Source organism: Trichomycterus rosablanca, chromosome 2, assembly GCF_030014385.1.
Source record: "Trichomycterus rosablanca isolate fTriRos1 chromosome 2, fTriRos1.hap1, whole genome shotgun sequence".
NCBI classification, from domain to species: domain Eukaryota; kingdom Metazoa; phylum Chordata; class Actinopteri; order Siluriformes; family Trichomycteridae; genus Trichomycterus; species Trichomycterus rosablanca.
In genome coordinates, this window is record NC_085989.1 from 31537874 (window position 1) to 31554981 (window position 17108).

Sequence of the window (17108 nt, forward strand, 5' to 3'; positions counted from 1 at the left end):
GCAGACCGAGTGAAACCCGGAACACATTCATTCACTCACAGTAAGATACCAAGAGGTCTGTGTCTGCGAGGACTGAGTCCATCCCACAGGTAAAATGTATTTATAAAACTAATGGTTTATGTAAATGAATCTCTATATTACTGAATAAAGTGATTCAAAAAGCACAGCAAGGGTTACAATGCAATGTATGAGATTGTCCTACATACCCACACAACTTATGATAGCAGTCAGTTTCAACTGGGAGGTGAATAACACGATTACATACAGAACACATACATACAAGTACAGAAATTGCCAGAAACTGTGGTCTACATTAACAAACCTGCACTTTTTTATTATTATTATTATTTTATTTATGCATTTTTTCCCATTTTCTCCCAATTTAGTATATAGTCAATTTGTCCGCTGCTGGGGGATCCCTGATTGCACTCAAGGTGGATACATCGCCGCCCACGCCTCCCCCAACCTGCGGACAGCCCTTAGCGGAACCCTTTATCACCCATCACAGGTGCCTCTCTATCTGCCAACCAGGGTCCTTGCAGCGTTTGAAGGCCACACAGCGTTTGAAGGCCCCACCCACATAGTCCGGTCACCCCACCCTAGCAGAAACATGTCTGCTGCAGGCACTGCCAGTTATGCTCGCTAGATGGCACCCAGCCGACCTGTGGCAACGGCGAGTTTCGAACCAAGGAGTTCAGAATTTTGGCGCTGGTGTGCTAGCAGAATATCCCGCTGCACCACCTGGGTGCCCTGCACAATCATACCATAAAAAAACCATAGCATTAACTAAACCATTTATATCTAGTACATAAATAGCATAGAGTAATACCTTGTAGAGAAGAGCTGTGATTTTGAGTTTGATTTTTACACCATAAGCATTTTCATTTAAACACTGAAACAATCTCCATCTGTGAACTGTCAGTCTGTATTGTCTTTATGCAGAGACCACTGTTTAGTTTTATTTTGTTTCCTTCATTTAATCATTTCATTAATTAATTCATTCATTGTCTGTTTTATCACTGCTTTATCCTATTCAGAGTTGCTGTGGATACAAATCACTGGGCGAAAGTTAGGCAACATCCCAGACAGGTCACCAGTCCATCACAAAGCAAACACACACTATCACACATACGCCCATGCACACCCATTTTTAGTAATTTAGAAGCTCCAATTAGCCCATTTAACAAACCCTGTTTGGATGAACAGAGATCACAATCACTATGCTAAAACATAAAATTTTTTAAATGTAATGCAACATGTGCCGCTCAGGTGGGGCAGCAGTAAAATACACTAGCACACCAGAGCTAGAATTTCGAATACATCCGTCTGGGCTGGGCGGCTATATGAACAACATTTGGCTGTTGTTCATCCAGGGAGGGAGTTGGATAGAGAGCTCATGACAGATGCAATTACAACCTCTGCTTTATGATTGATGGTGTATGCACAGAGTAGAGGAATAATGCGATCAGGGAGTGGCTCTCCATGCACAAGACTGATTCGCATATGAACTCTCCTCACAGGTGAAAAGATGCAGTCAGCTACTGCTTACGTGTCGGAAGGTGCGTGTGTCAGTTTGCTCTCCACAATCGGAGTGGAGGTCAGCAGTAGAGAGGAAGCATAATGCAACTTGGTAAAAATTGGATGGAGAACTGGAAAATCGGGAGAAAAAGAGAGAAAATGCATAAAAAAAAAAAAAAAGAAATTGGCACCCAGGTGGCACAGCGAGATATTCCACTAGCACACCAGCACAGAGTTTCTGAACTCCTCGGTTCGAAACTCGGTGTTGCCACCGGTCGGCTGGGCATAATTGGCAGTGCCTGAAGCAGATACTAACTGGCCACCATATCTGCAGGGAGGGGGTCGGACTATGTGTGGGTGGGTGGGTCTTCATTCGCTGTGTAAGGACCCTGATTGGCAGAAGAGACGCCTGCGCAGAATGCAGGGGTGAGAAGAGGAGGGCTGTACACGTGTTGGAAGAGGCGTGTACAGCGACATGCTCTCCTCGGATGCAATCTGGTATCTCTCAGCAGCGGAAGAAAAAATTGATTGTGCTAAATCAAGAGGAAAATGAGGAGAAAATACATTTAAAAAAATTAATAAAAATTGCCGCACAGGTGGCGCAGCGAGATATTCCACTAACACACCAGCACAGAGTTTCTGAACTCCTCAGTTCGAAACTCGGTGTTGCCACCGGTCGGCTGGGCATAATTGGCAGTGCCTGAAGCAGATACTAACTGGCCACCATATCTGCAGGGAGGGGGTCGGACTATGTGTGGGTGGGTGGGTCTTCATTCGCTGTGTAAGGACCCTGATTGGCGGAAAAAATTGATTGTGCTAAATCGGGAGGAAAATGAGGAGAAAATTCATTTAAAAAAATAAATAAATGTAATGCACACTTATAACTTATAAATAATAAACAAATAGCTGTATGTACCGTCAGATTTTGACCAAAAATTATTTTTTGCAACTGACTTTAACAGTAGCAAAAGACCATTGAAATATGATGTGTACCTAATCTTATATATATTTTAGTACTTTGACCTTTCTCTCAACTTTTCTCTCTAAACCTCTCTCTGATAAATGTGTACTGAGTGTAGATGTTGAGGCGATAAATCATAATGAAACAAACCCATCCTCTTCAGCTCTAGAGATGACCTGCTTGGCAAGTCATGAAACCACACTACTCTCCCCCTCTTTTACAAAAGGACCGAATGACTGTTTTCTTACATGAAAAACACTATTAAAGCAAGCCCAGGCTTTTTCAGATATTGCTTCTTTCAGGAGCCTAGGACCGCCAGTATAGCAATAGAAAAAAAAAATCAGCTGCATTGCAGGGTGCTTGGAAGTCAGACAAAATTCACATTTGTGCTTGCTGGCTTCCTCCTGTTGCAGCAGAGCCCTAAACTCACCTGTTCCTCATGATTAGTCTTGCAGGTTTTAGCCTGGGTATATTCCTCTCTGTATGCCAAGCACACCGGCAGTATTTGCATAGTAGATTTTTTATGCATTTTCTCCCCTTTTTCTCCCTTTTAGCGCGTCCAATTGCCCGATTGCGTCATGCTTCCTCTCCACCAATGCCAATCCCTGCTCTGACTGAGGAGAACGAAGCTAACTCACGCCCCCTCCGGCAGCATGCCGTATGCATTTTATCACCTGCACTTTGACGAGGCCAGTGCAGCTCAGTGTTGTGTATGGAGAGGACACACCCTAAGAGCACTCTTTTCTCTGTGCAGGCGCCATCAATCAGCCAGCAGAGGTCATAATTGCACCAGTCATGGGAGAGAGACCCCATCCGGCTTAGTCCCGCCCATATATGAACAACAGGCGAATCGTTGTTCATGTGGCCGCTCAGCCTTCGATACGATGTATTCGAGATCCCGGCTCTGGTTCCAGCGTGTGTTTTTATTGCTACGCCACCTGAGCGGCCCCTTGCAAAGTAGTTTTGAGATGGGTCCCTTAGAGACCTGTAATATTTTCTGACCTAAAATTTATCTAAAATATGGATTTAAAATAGCCTTTACTTTTCTAAAAATGTTCCACTAAATTGTGAGTTACAACTTAATGTATTTATTCATTGATTTGTTTGATTGATTCATTATTTAATTATCTCTCTCTCACACTTTCTAAACCGCTTATCCAATTAGGGTCGCCAGGGTGGGGGGGTGCTGGAGCCTATTCCAGCTTTCCAATGGGCTCAAGGCACACAGTAACACCGTGGACGGGGCGCCAGTCCATCGCAGGGCAGACACACATTCACACACACTCATTCACCTATAGGGCAATTCAGTGTCTCCAATTAACCTTACTGCATGACACGGGGAGAACATGCAAACTCTGCACAGAAAGGACCCGGACCGATCCGCCTGGGGAGCAAACACAGGACCTTCTTGCTGTGAGGTGACAGTGCTACCCACTGAGCCACCGTGCCACCCTATTTAATTATTTCATTAATTATTTAATTCCTGGTTCGCAATAGGTGCTTCAGTTTACCCTGAACATGTGGGATGGGGCTAAATTCAACACTGTGCTAAGGAAGATCTTGTCCTTTCTGTGCAATCCTGGCAAACCATTTTTTTGGACCTCACTTTAAGCCCTGGTGTATTGTCAAACTGAAATACAAAAGGCCCATTCCCAAGCTGATGAAGTTGTACTGCAAAGTATTTTGAATGCAATTGTATGCTGTAACAATAAGATGTCTTCTTACTGGAATTAAGGAGTTTTAGTTGAAAGTTTCTTCTCCATTAAATTTTACAGTTTGCTTCACTACATTATGCAATCCACAAAACACAGATTTGTTTATCAGACTGCTGCTTCACACTATAAACCACATTCTCTGCTACACATTCAATTATTGTTGTTAAAGCTTTTAAATCATGCAGTCAATCCATAATCATACATATTCTCTGTTGGATTGGAAACAAGCTACGCTAGCACATTATAGCAGGATCATTAACAGTATTAGAATTACCTGCTAAAGACATCGACAAAAGAAACCTGTTACAGGAGTGCCTTGTGACCTTGTGTGGAACCTTGCAATGTTAAGTAGTGAACCAAAATGCAAGAGGATTAACTAAGGCAGAACAATACTGAGACTGAAAAGCCACATAAAATAACTAGGGCTTGCACTGATCCGATACTTTGTATCGATATCGGTCCGATATTGGCCCAAATCACTGCATCGGATATCGGAAGGAAAAAAACGTGTAATCCGATCCGATACTGTTGCTTAATGTAAATAACACTTACTGTAAACAAGGCCATTGTTTGTGTGTAAAGCAAAGAACACAAAGATACGTTCCAACAGAGTGCCGTTTATTGCCACTTGGCAACTGCCGTAACAAGGTGCACTGATCTACAACTCATCTGCAACAGCCATTCAGAAATTAAAACACACTGATCTACTTAAGCTTTTAGAATTTAAAAAAATTATCTACTACTGCCACATCTAAAAACACTGTTTAAACACAATAAAAATCGCTTTATAAATGATAAATCGCTCACCTGAGATAAAGATAACCTATCCTGTCCCAGCTTGGAAATATCGCACATCCTCAACGATTAATCCATTAGTGTTATGAAATAAAACAAACTACACTGTTTCCCGTTTAGCCACAGATGTCCTCTTCAAAATCCAGCAGGATTTTTTAATAAGCGCACTTTGGTTTTTAATAATCTAAAACGTGACAGAACTTTAACAAAAAATCTCAACCAAACTCTGCGTCAATTCTAATTGGTCCATCACGTTTGATTGACATTCACATCTTCCAATTGTATACACTTTGGACGACACGCTGTAAATGCTGCTAAATGTTCTGTGTAAAAACAGCAGTTTTGCATAAGTGTGATGTTGTTGGTTATGTATTTATTCCTTTAGAATATTTGTTTCACAGTCTGAGCATTGTTATTTAGATAGCTAGTTTAACCATGGTGTATTGAGACATGTATTATTACTGCTTGTTTGAGAGGAGAAATGACGGTATCAGCAGATACTTAATTTGCAGTATCGGTATGGGTATCGGACAAAAAAAAGCGGTATCGAGCCAGCCCTAAAAATAACATAAGAAATTATAATTGAAAGAATGAATAAACTAATAAAAAAAGTAAGATGTACACAAAATAAACCCAAACCAAAGCCACATTCTGAAGTGGGACTTAAGTGTAGAAAACACAGGCAACCAGATCTTAAGTAAAAAACAAATTAACGCTGGATGTAACACTGCCAGCTACACAATCCACCAGCAAGTTGCAACCAAAATGCTCAACAGTAACCCAGTCAAGGGAGCGAAAAAAAAAAAACACACACACACACAAACAAATAAATGAATGACAGTCACGTTGTCTAAAATGTGCTGTAAACATAGTGTTTCCCCTTGAAACTATTGTGCTTTGGCACAGTGGGAATTTTGCCAGTCAGTAAAGCTTGTCATTCAGTCAGTAAGAGATGTCTCTCTGGACTGCTTTTGAGTGGAACAAAACTGCATACAAGTGCATATGGGCATCAGGGCAAAAACTGTTATTTTTTGGATGCTGTCAGTCTGTACCATCAAGACTCCAAATTTTAGGCTGTGATGGAATTTGCTTACATGTCAGAGAGCATGCTTGAACAGCTTTTTACGCTTCATCCTGTCCCACAATGTGATCTACTGACAGAAAATTCCGCTCATGTCCTCGGAAAACCTTCCCGACATGGACATTTTGACTGCAGCGGCAGAATCATACAGAGTCAGAGAGACCTAGACTGTCTGACCTATTTTAGAGTGTTTCACATGATATTTCATCAATATAAATATGGAATGAAAAAGTCCTTTATTCCTTTCGAATTGTTTCTGTTATTGCATATTTGTCACACTGAGTGACTTCAGATCACAAAGCAAAGTTTTTTATTTTTTTTACACAAAGAAAACTGAGTAAAAGCCCAACACACTTTTATGAACAATATTAGGAAAGAAGGAATCACCAACTTCATTATCACCCTTGTAAAAAGGTTGCACCACTTTTATCAGGAATGAATATAACTAATATCTCTAGTATTTGATATTAGCATATACATAGTTTTTTGTTTATGCATTTTCTCCCCTTTTTCTCTTGACTTTAGTGTATCCAATTACCCAACTGCATTATCCTTTCTACTGATGTTGGCCTCCACTCTGATTGAGGAGAACGAGGCTGACACACACCCCTTCGACAAGTGTGCAGTAGCCGACTGCCTCTCTTCGCCTGTACGAGGCGATTTCATATGCAGATCAACTTTGTGTATGGAGAGCCACACCCTGATCAACGTATTATCCCTCAACTCTGTGCAGGCGCCATTAATCAACCAGCAGAGTTTGTTTGTTTGTTTGTTAATTAGGATTTAAGTAGTAGAACTTTATTAGTAGTAGTAGAAAATTTAAGCGTCATTTATTACACTTTGGTTACATTCATGACAGGAACGGTAGTTACTCATTACACTAGGTTCACCAGTTCATAAGGTTATATCGAACACAGTCATGGACAATTTTGTATCTCCAATTCACCTCACTTGAATGTCTTTCGACTGTGGGAGGAAACTGGAGCACCCGGAGTAAACCCACACAGACACGGGGAGAACATGTAAACTCCACACAGACCCGGACCGCCCCACCTGGGGATCGAACCGAACAGTGCTACCCACTTAGCCACTGTGCTGCCCTATTGATCAGGAATGAATATAACAACTATTTTTAGAATTTAATATTAGCATATACATAATTTTTTTATTATTATTATTTTTGTTTATGCATTATGCATCCTCTGTACTGATGTTGGCCTCCACTCTGATTGAGGAGTGAGACTGACACACGCTCCCTTCGAAACGTGCAGTAGCCGACTGCATTTCTTTCACCTGCACAAGGTCAAATAACCTAATTAGACCTTACAGTTACCTTAATAGCTTTTGACAGAGTGAAATTAATAGTTTTCTAATTGACAATACTGTATTATGAAGATATCAACACTAATTTAACTGAAGCTAGAGAAATCTTGGGACGTTCTTGATCATTTGCTAAGCTCTTAAATGAGCAGGTTGGTTACTACTAGGTAGATTCACTACTGTTTTAGTTCCTCTGTGTTTGACAAAAATGTCTCTCAGAGTGATCTGTATGCAAGCTTTACAAACAGTGTTTCGTTAAGTTAAGTGTAATTTAAATTCTACAGAGCTGCCTAAATTCATGGCTGACTGTGTTTATTTAGCTAAATTGGCTCATTACTGTGAGTAAATAGGAAGGCGATCATCATATTATTTCTACAATGCCTGTATAAAATGCGTGTGTGAAATATGTGTAAAGTATAGTGACATAGATAAGCAAAACTTACCTATACACTGTGGTAGAGGGCTGTCCCAGGCTCTTCTTTCACCCCTAAGACATGTCAGCACTGCAAGGCCCTTTAAGCTGTATCCAGGATCACAACTGTACGACACCGTGCTTCCTGCAAAGTGACCTTTATCCTCAAGCTTATAGCCAAACTGAGGCATGCCTGGATCCTCACATTTCACCAAATCAAAGCCTGAGAAACAGAGAGAGAGAGAGAACAGAAAGATAATCATACCAGGAGAATGGTCTCTTGATGCCATTTCATAGCAGCTACGTATCAAGATTAAAGTTCTTTACAGAAATAGGAGGGGATAAAAAAAGCATAAAAAAGAGCTGTCCACGCCTCAGTCTAACAGACAATCTGACTCATGCGTCGTGAGAGGAACCGTGTAGTGCCAGTGGCTTGTCCTTTATTATTCATGTCTAACTCAGGTTGCTGTACAGAACACTGGTAAAAGCTTGGACGTAGGTAAGGGCCTGTGGCCATATATGCATTTGATATGCTACTGCACTGATTTATAGTCAGGATCAGACCTATGCTATCCATGAACACTAGAAAAGTACTTCATGTCTTTACTTACCCTAGAATTGACTACTGCAGGTAATTAAATTTAATTTAAATTTAATAATTTTAAATTTAAGGTTATAAAATTAATTAAAGAGTAAAATAAAAATGAAATAGAAGCCTGTTAATCATTATTATCACATATATGAGTATACTCAATCTTTAGCATTTAAGCATTTTATTTCTGTTAATCCTTAGGATCACTTATATCCTGGCAAGCAAAAAATTGCCCCTAAACTTTATATTGAAAATGTGAGCTTTATTGATATACCTACGCATATTCAACCTGTCATTTAGGATTTGTAGTTATTTAAATCAGTAATGAATTAATTAGTTATTATTTTATAAATATATTGACAAATTATGTGCATCAATGAGCCTTGGCCGCCCATGACCCTGTAGCCGGTTTATCACTGTTCCTTCCTTGGACCACTTTTGATAGATACTGACCACTGCAGACCGGGAAAACCCCACAAGACCTGCAGTTTTGGAGATGCCCTGACTCAGTCGTCTAGACATCACAATTTGGCCCTTGTCCAACTTGCTAAAAACTTTACGCATTTTTCCTGCTTCTAACACATCAACTTTGAAGATACAAAGGTACGTGTGTGTGTGTGTGTGAGTGTGTGTGTGTGGTGGAGGTATCATTCATTAGTCATAATAGATAAAATAGCAAAATAAAGAAAACAAAGTTGAAGCCAGGGTCAAAAAAGCTTTGATATTCTAAAATGTGTGCTAAATAACCAAAATTAATAGTAAAGGTTCCATATATTATCTAAAGCAACTTACAGTACTTTGCTAGTGTATTGTCTAAGCAATTGAAGGTTAAGAGCCTTGCTCAAGGGCCCAACAGTGGAAAGCTGGCAGTGGTGGGTCTTGAACCAGCAGCCTTTTGATTACTAGTACAGTACCCTAACCACTAGGCTACAACTGCCCTACAACATTTGTAAATACTAAACATACTTAATATTCATCCGGGCAATTATGGCAATATTAATTCCAGAAAAAGACTAAAAATAAACCTTAGAATCCTGCTATGTTTCACATTACAACCCTGTAAATAAGAAACTTTGCATTTGCTTCAATGTATGATTGGCGTTACCTTATGGTTATTCAGATCACATAGCTGGTACTCACTGGTAAAGTGCAGCTCAAAACCTTTGCTGGTGTTCTCACTGTTACTGATAAACTCTAGCCACATAGAGCTAGATGTGCTGTTCAGCGTCACATCCATTAGCTCCGTCCCCATGAAGGCGCCTAGCGGGCGGGCATGATTACTGCTGCCGTCATAAACCTGACATGAACACACAGATATACAGGCATTACACAGCTTATGTCAACTTAGTAAATAGTCAAATGCATAGAAAATTGTAAAAGCTCTCTGCATGCGCACACACACCATGAGCACGTCGTCGTCCTCTAGACGAAAGTCTCGGGCTCGAAGTTGGATGCCTTTGCCAGGTTGGGTCTGGATAGAGTAGATGCATTCGTGATTGTTGCCATAGTACCCAGGGTAGTTGGGAGAGAGAAGGACGCCTTGTTTTCCAGTCACAGAGGAACCACATTCAGCTAAACACAAGAGAGGTCAAATGATACATGACCCTTGAATGGGACATGACTCCACTGACAGAACAAACACTCATCTGGCTTAGATTAAAGAATGTGGGTGGACAGTTATATGAGCAAATTGACCTTACGTCACTGAACATCCTGATTACAGTTCACAAATATTATGCTTAGCTAAATGTGCCAGCACACAGCAGAATAGCTACCAGGGAAAAATACAAATCTTTTATAAAACATGACTTGACCCTGTTCCAAAAGCAATACAAACAAACAGACCTCGTCAGACATTGCCAAGACAACATGAAATCTAATTGCATGCTTAGACAAAATGTCAAAAACTTAATAAAAACAATTATTTTCTAATTTTAGCACATTCAGACACTGCCAGCGAACAGAACAGAAAATCTGGCTGAGACCTCTGAGAGCATCTAATATGATGTTGATGCTATGATCTAATCTGCAGTTTTGTGACTCAGACTGTCTGTGTGCAAACATAACTGCCCCCCATGTCCTTCACTTTCTGTGCCAGTGCTGCCGAGTGAGATATTCTCATATAATTAGTAAACAAATTAAAATGAAAAGCATGTGACCACCTACCAACACACCTTGGGAGAGGGGAACTCCAGACCCGCCGCCGCCCCCCTAAACACACCACCTTCACAGGCCCATCTAGCCGGTACCCAGGGAAGCATGAGAAGAACAGTGCATCACCCACACCGAACTGCAGTCCCTTACGGGTACTGAAAGGGGGCACACCAGGGTCCTCACATGGCTCTAGATCATACTCTAAAAAAGCAACATGTACAAGTGTATTTAGTGTAGTGGAAATTGGTCTACTGATGGCTTGTTAATTCTATACCAGGATATATTTTTCGTCAATAACAATAAAAGAGCAGAACTACATGCAGATGGACTATATGGACAAAATTATTGAGACACCCTTTTAATTGCATAATTCATGTGTTTCATGCACAGTAATTGCAATAAGGCCACAATAATCGATTGTTATGAAAATTATATGCTTCTCACTTTTTTGGCACTTTCCCCCCAATTTTCCCCCCAATCTAGTTGTATCCAATCACCCTATCATGTGAAATTATAACAATGTGCAACATTTTTCCCATGTGCAATTACTTTTTTTTATTATTATTGAAAATGTCCATATTGTTATACATTGTACTGCTTATTTGTCTATTTTTGTACCTTACTACTGAGTGCATTACTATCCCTTCGCTGCTGCAACACTGTGAATTTCCCCACTGTGGGACTAATAAAGAATTATCTTATCATATTGCACTGATTAAGGAGAGCCGAGACTAACACACGTCCCCTTCGACACGTGTGCAGTAGCCAACTGCATCTTTTCACCTGCACGAGGCGAGTTCATATGTGGATCAGCATTGTGTACGGAGAGCCACACCCTGATCCTCATTATCCCTCGACTTTGTGTAGACGCCATCAATCAGCCAGCAGAGGACGTTATTGCATCAGTTATGAGAAATCCCCTCCGGCACCCTGCTCTTGAACAACAGCCAATCGTTGTTCATGTAGATGCCCAGTCTACATGATTGTCTACTCAGTCAGATGGCAGAGCTGAGTTTCGAACCAATGAGTTCGAAATGTCAGCTCTGGTGTGATAGAGTTTTTTACCGCTGCGCCACCTGAGCACCTTATGCTTCCAACTATACTTTAACAATTATGATTAAGTCCCTTTTCTGTCCCAGCATCACTGTGCCCCTGGCACAAAGCAAAGTATATAAAGACAAAGAAAAGCTCGATTTAAACAACAAGCTCATGGTTAAGTGTCCAAATATATTGTTCATATAGTGCAGTTTTAATAAAATGAGATAAATTAAGAAGATTGTCCTTTATGACCATACCTGAGAAAGTAATATTGAAGCCCTCATAGGACACAGAGAAGTCCGAGAGAAAGCGGATCTGAGCAGTGTAATTCCCAAAAAGGCCGGCACTTAAAGGTGGAGGCAGAATGGAACCAGTCAGTCTCCACAGAGGCTGGGAGAAACTGGCGTTCTCTGTTACCAAGAGGTGGTCATGAGGGCTTTCCAGATGAAAGGTGTGAAAGGTAAACTGGACACCTGATGAATAAATGGAAATGAAAACTTTTTTATTTATGGTTCAGAACACACACAAAAAACATATAGCTATATTATTCTAATAATTAACACAGATATAACACGTTTTTAGGAACCAGTATTTTTTGCCATGTTTGGAGTCTTGCTACTGTCTAATTATTTATTGAATCTAATTATTTATTTAATCTAAATATTTATTTAATCTAATTATGTATTTAATCTAAATATTTATTTAATGTAATTATTTAATTAATTTATTTATTTGATTATTTAATTTATTTAGATATTCGGTTTATTTATTAAATCAACTGCATTGGCAGTGATATATAAGGTGTTTGTTATGCTATTTTTCCCCCATTTTTTTTAAAGCTCATTTAATCTTCAATATGATTGCTACTTGTTACTTTTTTTTTTTTTTTTAATGAAAGGCTAAAAAAGGTGCTCTGCATTATTTGGCAGCATTAAAAATGTGTATGATTGGGTACAGCCTAAATTCAACACTATAATGCCAAGCAGTCGCAGATTGTACAGTGTGTCTTGTTGTCTTCGTAAATCTAGTCTTGTGTGTAGGTTATTGGTTATGTTGCATTTGACAGATAGGCTGTGGTCCTTTATCCTAATAATTTTATATTTTTATAGGATTTATGTAGAAAAAAGACTATAACTGTAAATGTAGATTTAAGTATGCAGTTAAAAATACTATACAACATTTGCTGTAATAGTGATATCTAATCAACTGTAAAAAATAAATAAATCTCTGATCACAAGTGTGTAGTGTGTAGGAGTAAGTCAATTCTTTTTACATTAATACGTTTGCATCCACACTGCTTTATTACACACACTTGTTAATTAGGACAAACAAGTTTAGCTTGGTTACCTTTGCCATGTGAGGTCTCTATCATCCAGGTACAGTTGAGGTTGTGAGGGTAAAAGTCTGGAAAGCCAGGTGATAAAATAGTGCCAGAGTTTCCTTGTATATACCCACCACAGAGAGCTGTGAAATAGGAAAAGACCATAAACCACAGCACTTTTCTAGGCTTTCACAATGCACTAAAACTGAGTTTAAAAGATGTGCCCTTCTGAAGGACAAACATATGGAGGCAAATTATTTCTATCATTACCCAAAGGGAAAAATCAATAATGGCCTTAAAGCATTTACGGTGGAGTAAGAGCTAAAGGGTGGAGAGGTTGCTTCAGTCTGTAAAGTCTTTTCGAGTCTTAAAGCAGTGGCGCAGATAGAACAAATGACCTGTCTCAAATTTGTCCTTTTCTTATAAGAGTAGTGATTTTATTTCACTAGAAATGGATCATACCATTACAGCTGGGGAGGGGACGATTCCACTGGAAGTTAGGCTCACACTCTAGAGGCTCAGGATCACTGAGCGTGTATCCTGCATCACAGCTAAATGTCACCAGCGCCCCCACATAGAAATCATTGCCGTGGCGTTGGCCGTTGACAGGGATGCCAGGATCAACACAGTGGTCAGACTGCAGCTGCAGGGCTATGGAGTAGTTCACAAACAAGATTATTTAGTACAAGCATATTATTGATAGGCAAGGTGTCATGACAAGCTATAAGACAAGAGTACAGTCCCATCCTACTTCATTTAGTTTCCAGGTTTCACATACGTCCACATACTATGCAGTATTTGTAATCTCAGCGATTGATTCTTATACTATAAGTTTCTTATAATATTTATTATATATGTATTTTAACGTCATGTTTTACACTTGATTACATTCATGACAGGGCAGGTAGTTACTTGTTACACAAGGTTCATCAGTTCAAGTTTAATGTCAAACACAGTCATGGACAATTTTGTATCTCCAATTTACCTCACTTGCATGTCTTTGGACTGTGGTAGGAAATCGGAGCTCCCGGAGGAAACCCACACAGACAAGGGAAAAACATGTAAACTCCACACAGAAAGGACCCAGACCACTCCATCTGGGAATTGAACCCTGGACCTTCTTGCTGTGAGGCAGCAGTGCTACCCACCGAGCCAACGTGCTGCCCCTTCTTATATTATTATGCTTTTTATTATTATTATTTTTCTTTTACAATTTTAATTAATTTATTAATTGAAGTTATTGGGTGGTGTTAAGCTTGGCTGTACTTGTGTTAAAATTATTTATACAAAGCCTTTACATTAACCCTAATCCATATTATTTATTAAAAATTGACCCAAAGCAGTATTATTCCTCCACCAAACTTTACAGTCTACATAATGCAAACCCAGATTGCCAGAGACTGTAGTGTAATTTCTAATTCTAAAGAATCATTTGCCATAGCTGCAGTGTTAAATCCGGTGTTATTCACACTGAAACAGCCAACGATTGGCACTGCTCTTGGTTGATCTTCCGGTTTTGTCAGATTTCTTACTAAGATTGCCATTCCTATGCCAACTTTACACACAGCAAATAAGTCCTAACAGCTTTTGCTTTGATTGATACTCTTAAGTAAACTTAAACAGGAATTCCTTCAATGGCAACAATAGTTTTAATAAAATGAGTCGCAGAAAATATGCCAGCTCCAAAACAAAATACAGATATTGCCTGTACCCATGTATGTAGCACATGAATTAGAAACCTGCATTTGCAATTAGTGTTTTCATTTGGAGAGCACAGAAATAAAGAAAAATAATCAGCATCACATTATTCTGTAATTATAACCCATGATTGAAAGCACAGCATGGTTACAGCAGGCCTACAGTGGAGATAATAAATAACAGTACCTTACAAGTTTCCTTTAAGCCCTTGATTCACAGCCACAAATAAAGTGGTCTGCTGTAATTAAAAGCGTCTGATATTATAATTATATTTTATTATTTTGTACAAAGGAGATTTTATAAGTTATACAAATGCAATACTGGGGGGGGGGGGGGGGGGGGGGGGGGGGGGGGTTATAAGGGGGTAAAATACTATAAAAAGATGCGGCACAATAAAGGATCCCTACCAGCTAATTACAGATAAATTCCAATTTATTATGATTAACTGGTTTACATATCGAAGGCAGATTAATACAAGACATACAATTATAAGTACTGTATAAGAAATACAGTACAAGCGAGAAAGTTAACTACAGAAGAGCTTAAATAAACGATGTAATATGTGTCAGGTCTAAATAACGAACAAACTAACCCATCTGCGAAAAACTGTAAATATGAAACAATCAGAAATACCACTAGAGAGATCCCAGACTACAATGATTATCAGTAAGGTGGGCATTTTGTAAGGGCGGAAAAAAATCACATAACTTTACACTTGGCAAATAAATGAAACATGGCCAAATTTGGGGAAAAAGCGCCCTTGCATAATCTGCACATACACCGACCAGACATAACATTATGACCACCTTCCTAATATTGTATTGGTCCCCCTTTTGCTGCCAAAACATCCCTGACCTGTCGGGGCATGGACTCCACTAGACCCCTGAAGATGTGCTGTGGTATCTACTGTAGCACCAAGATGTTAGCAGCAGATCCTTTAACTACTGTAAGTTGTGAGGTGGTGCATCCATGGATCGGACTCGTTTGTCCAGCACATCCCACAGATGCTCGATTGGATTGAGATCTGGGGAATTTGGAGGCCAAGTCAACACCTCAAACTCGTTGCTGTGCTCCTCAAACCATTCCTGAACCATTTTTGCTTTGAGGCAGGGCGCATTATCCTGCTGAAAGAGGCCACAGCCATCAGGGAATACCATTTCACATGCCCATTGCACGGTGGGCTATGACTACACGGCTAGCCTTCGCTCCCCACGTGTATCAGTGAGCCTTGGCTGCCCATGACCCTGTCACTGGTTTACCACTGTTCCTTCCGTGGACCACTTTTGATAGATACTGACCACTGCAGATCAGGAACACCCCACAAGAGCTGCAGTTTTGGAGATGATCTGACCCAGTCATCTATCCATCACAATTTGGCCCTTGTCAAACTCGCTCAAATCCTTACCCATTTTTCCTGCTTCTAACACATCAACTTTAAGGATAAAATGTCACTTGCTGCCTAATATATCCCACTCACTAACAGATGCCATGATGAAGAAATAATCAGTGTTATTTACCTCACCTGTCAGTGGTCATAATGTTATGCCTCGTCGGTGTATGTGCAGATTATGCAAGGGCGCTTTTTCCCAAAATTTGGCCATGTTTCATTTATTTGCCAAGTGTAAAGTTATGTGATTTTTTTCCGCCCTTACAAAATGCCCACCTTACTGATAATCATTGTAGTCTGGGATCTCTCTAGTGGTATTTCTGATTGTTTCATATTTACAGTTTTTCGCAGATGGGTTAGTTTGTTCGTTATTTAGACCTGACACATATTACATCGTTTATTTAAGCTCTTCTGCAGTTAACTTTCTCGCTTGTACTGTATTTCTTATACAGTACTTATAATTGTATGTCTTGTATTAATCTGCCTTCGATATGTAAACCAATTAATGCATAATAAATTGGAATTTATCTGTAATTAGCTGGTAGGGATCCTTTATTGTGCCGCATCTTTTATAGTATTTTACCCCTTATAACCCCTTATATGCCTGATCATGGTAGGTGTTCTGGAGGTAGGAGGTGTCTTCACTTTACATGCATCATTCCACATTAAATATTATCTAACATAAGCAAACAAGATTATGAATGTTTTAAATTGCATACTTTCATATCGGATCCGGAAGCCGATGTCTGAATGGCTCTTGTCCGTTGAGAACAACAGGTACAGGTAGTTGGAGGTGCTAATAAGGAACTGGGGGACTTGGGTACCTTGGTAGCTACCAATCAGAGGTGAAGAGGGATAGCGCCCGTCCCGTACCTCCAGTATATCATAATTTACCTCTGTCCGAAACCTGTAGATAGATGCAAAACAATGAACATTTTCCTTTCTCTGTTTCCCACAAAAAGCACCTTATGTAACATAACAACTGCAGGACAGGTACAACATCACTCAGACTGTAAATTTGGTATGCTCAGACAAAAAGCAAAGTGTATGAGTCTGCTGAAGCTATTGGCTACTTTCAGCTGCAAATACAGCAGCTTTGCATCTTGGGCTAAGAAT

The 17108-nt window shown here is 39.8% G+C and overlaps 1 protein-coding gene across 1 annotated transcript in view; it reads right to left on the reverse strand.

The window, feature by feature from the left end:
- Positions 1 to 17108, reverse strand: part of csmd2 (CUB and Sushi multiple domains 2) — a 472613-nt gene that overhangs the window by 155042 nt on the left and 300463 nt on the right. The window contains exons 17-24 of the mRNA XM_063014411.1: positions 16712 to 16899; positions 13370 to 13558; positions 12934 to 13050; positions 11844 to 12059; positions 10561 to 10749; positions 9797 to 9966; positions 9535 to 9691; positions 7834 to 8025 (exon numbers count right to left, since the gene is read on the reverse strand). Of these exons, the coding sequence (XP_062870481.1) occupies positions 7834 to 8025; positions 9535 to 9691; positions 9797 to 9966; positions 10561 to 10749; positions 11844 to 12059; positions 12934 to 13050; positions 13370 to 13558; positions 16712 to 16899 (1418 nt within the window). The remainder of the gene's footprint in view (positions 1 to 7833; positions 8026 to 9534; positions 9692 to 9796; positions 9967 to 10560; positions 10750 to 11843; positions 12060 to 12933; positions 13051 to 13369; positions 13559 to 16711; positions 16900 to 17108) is intronic.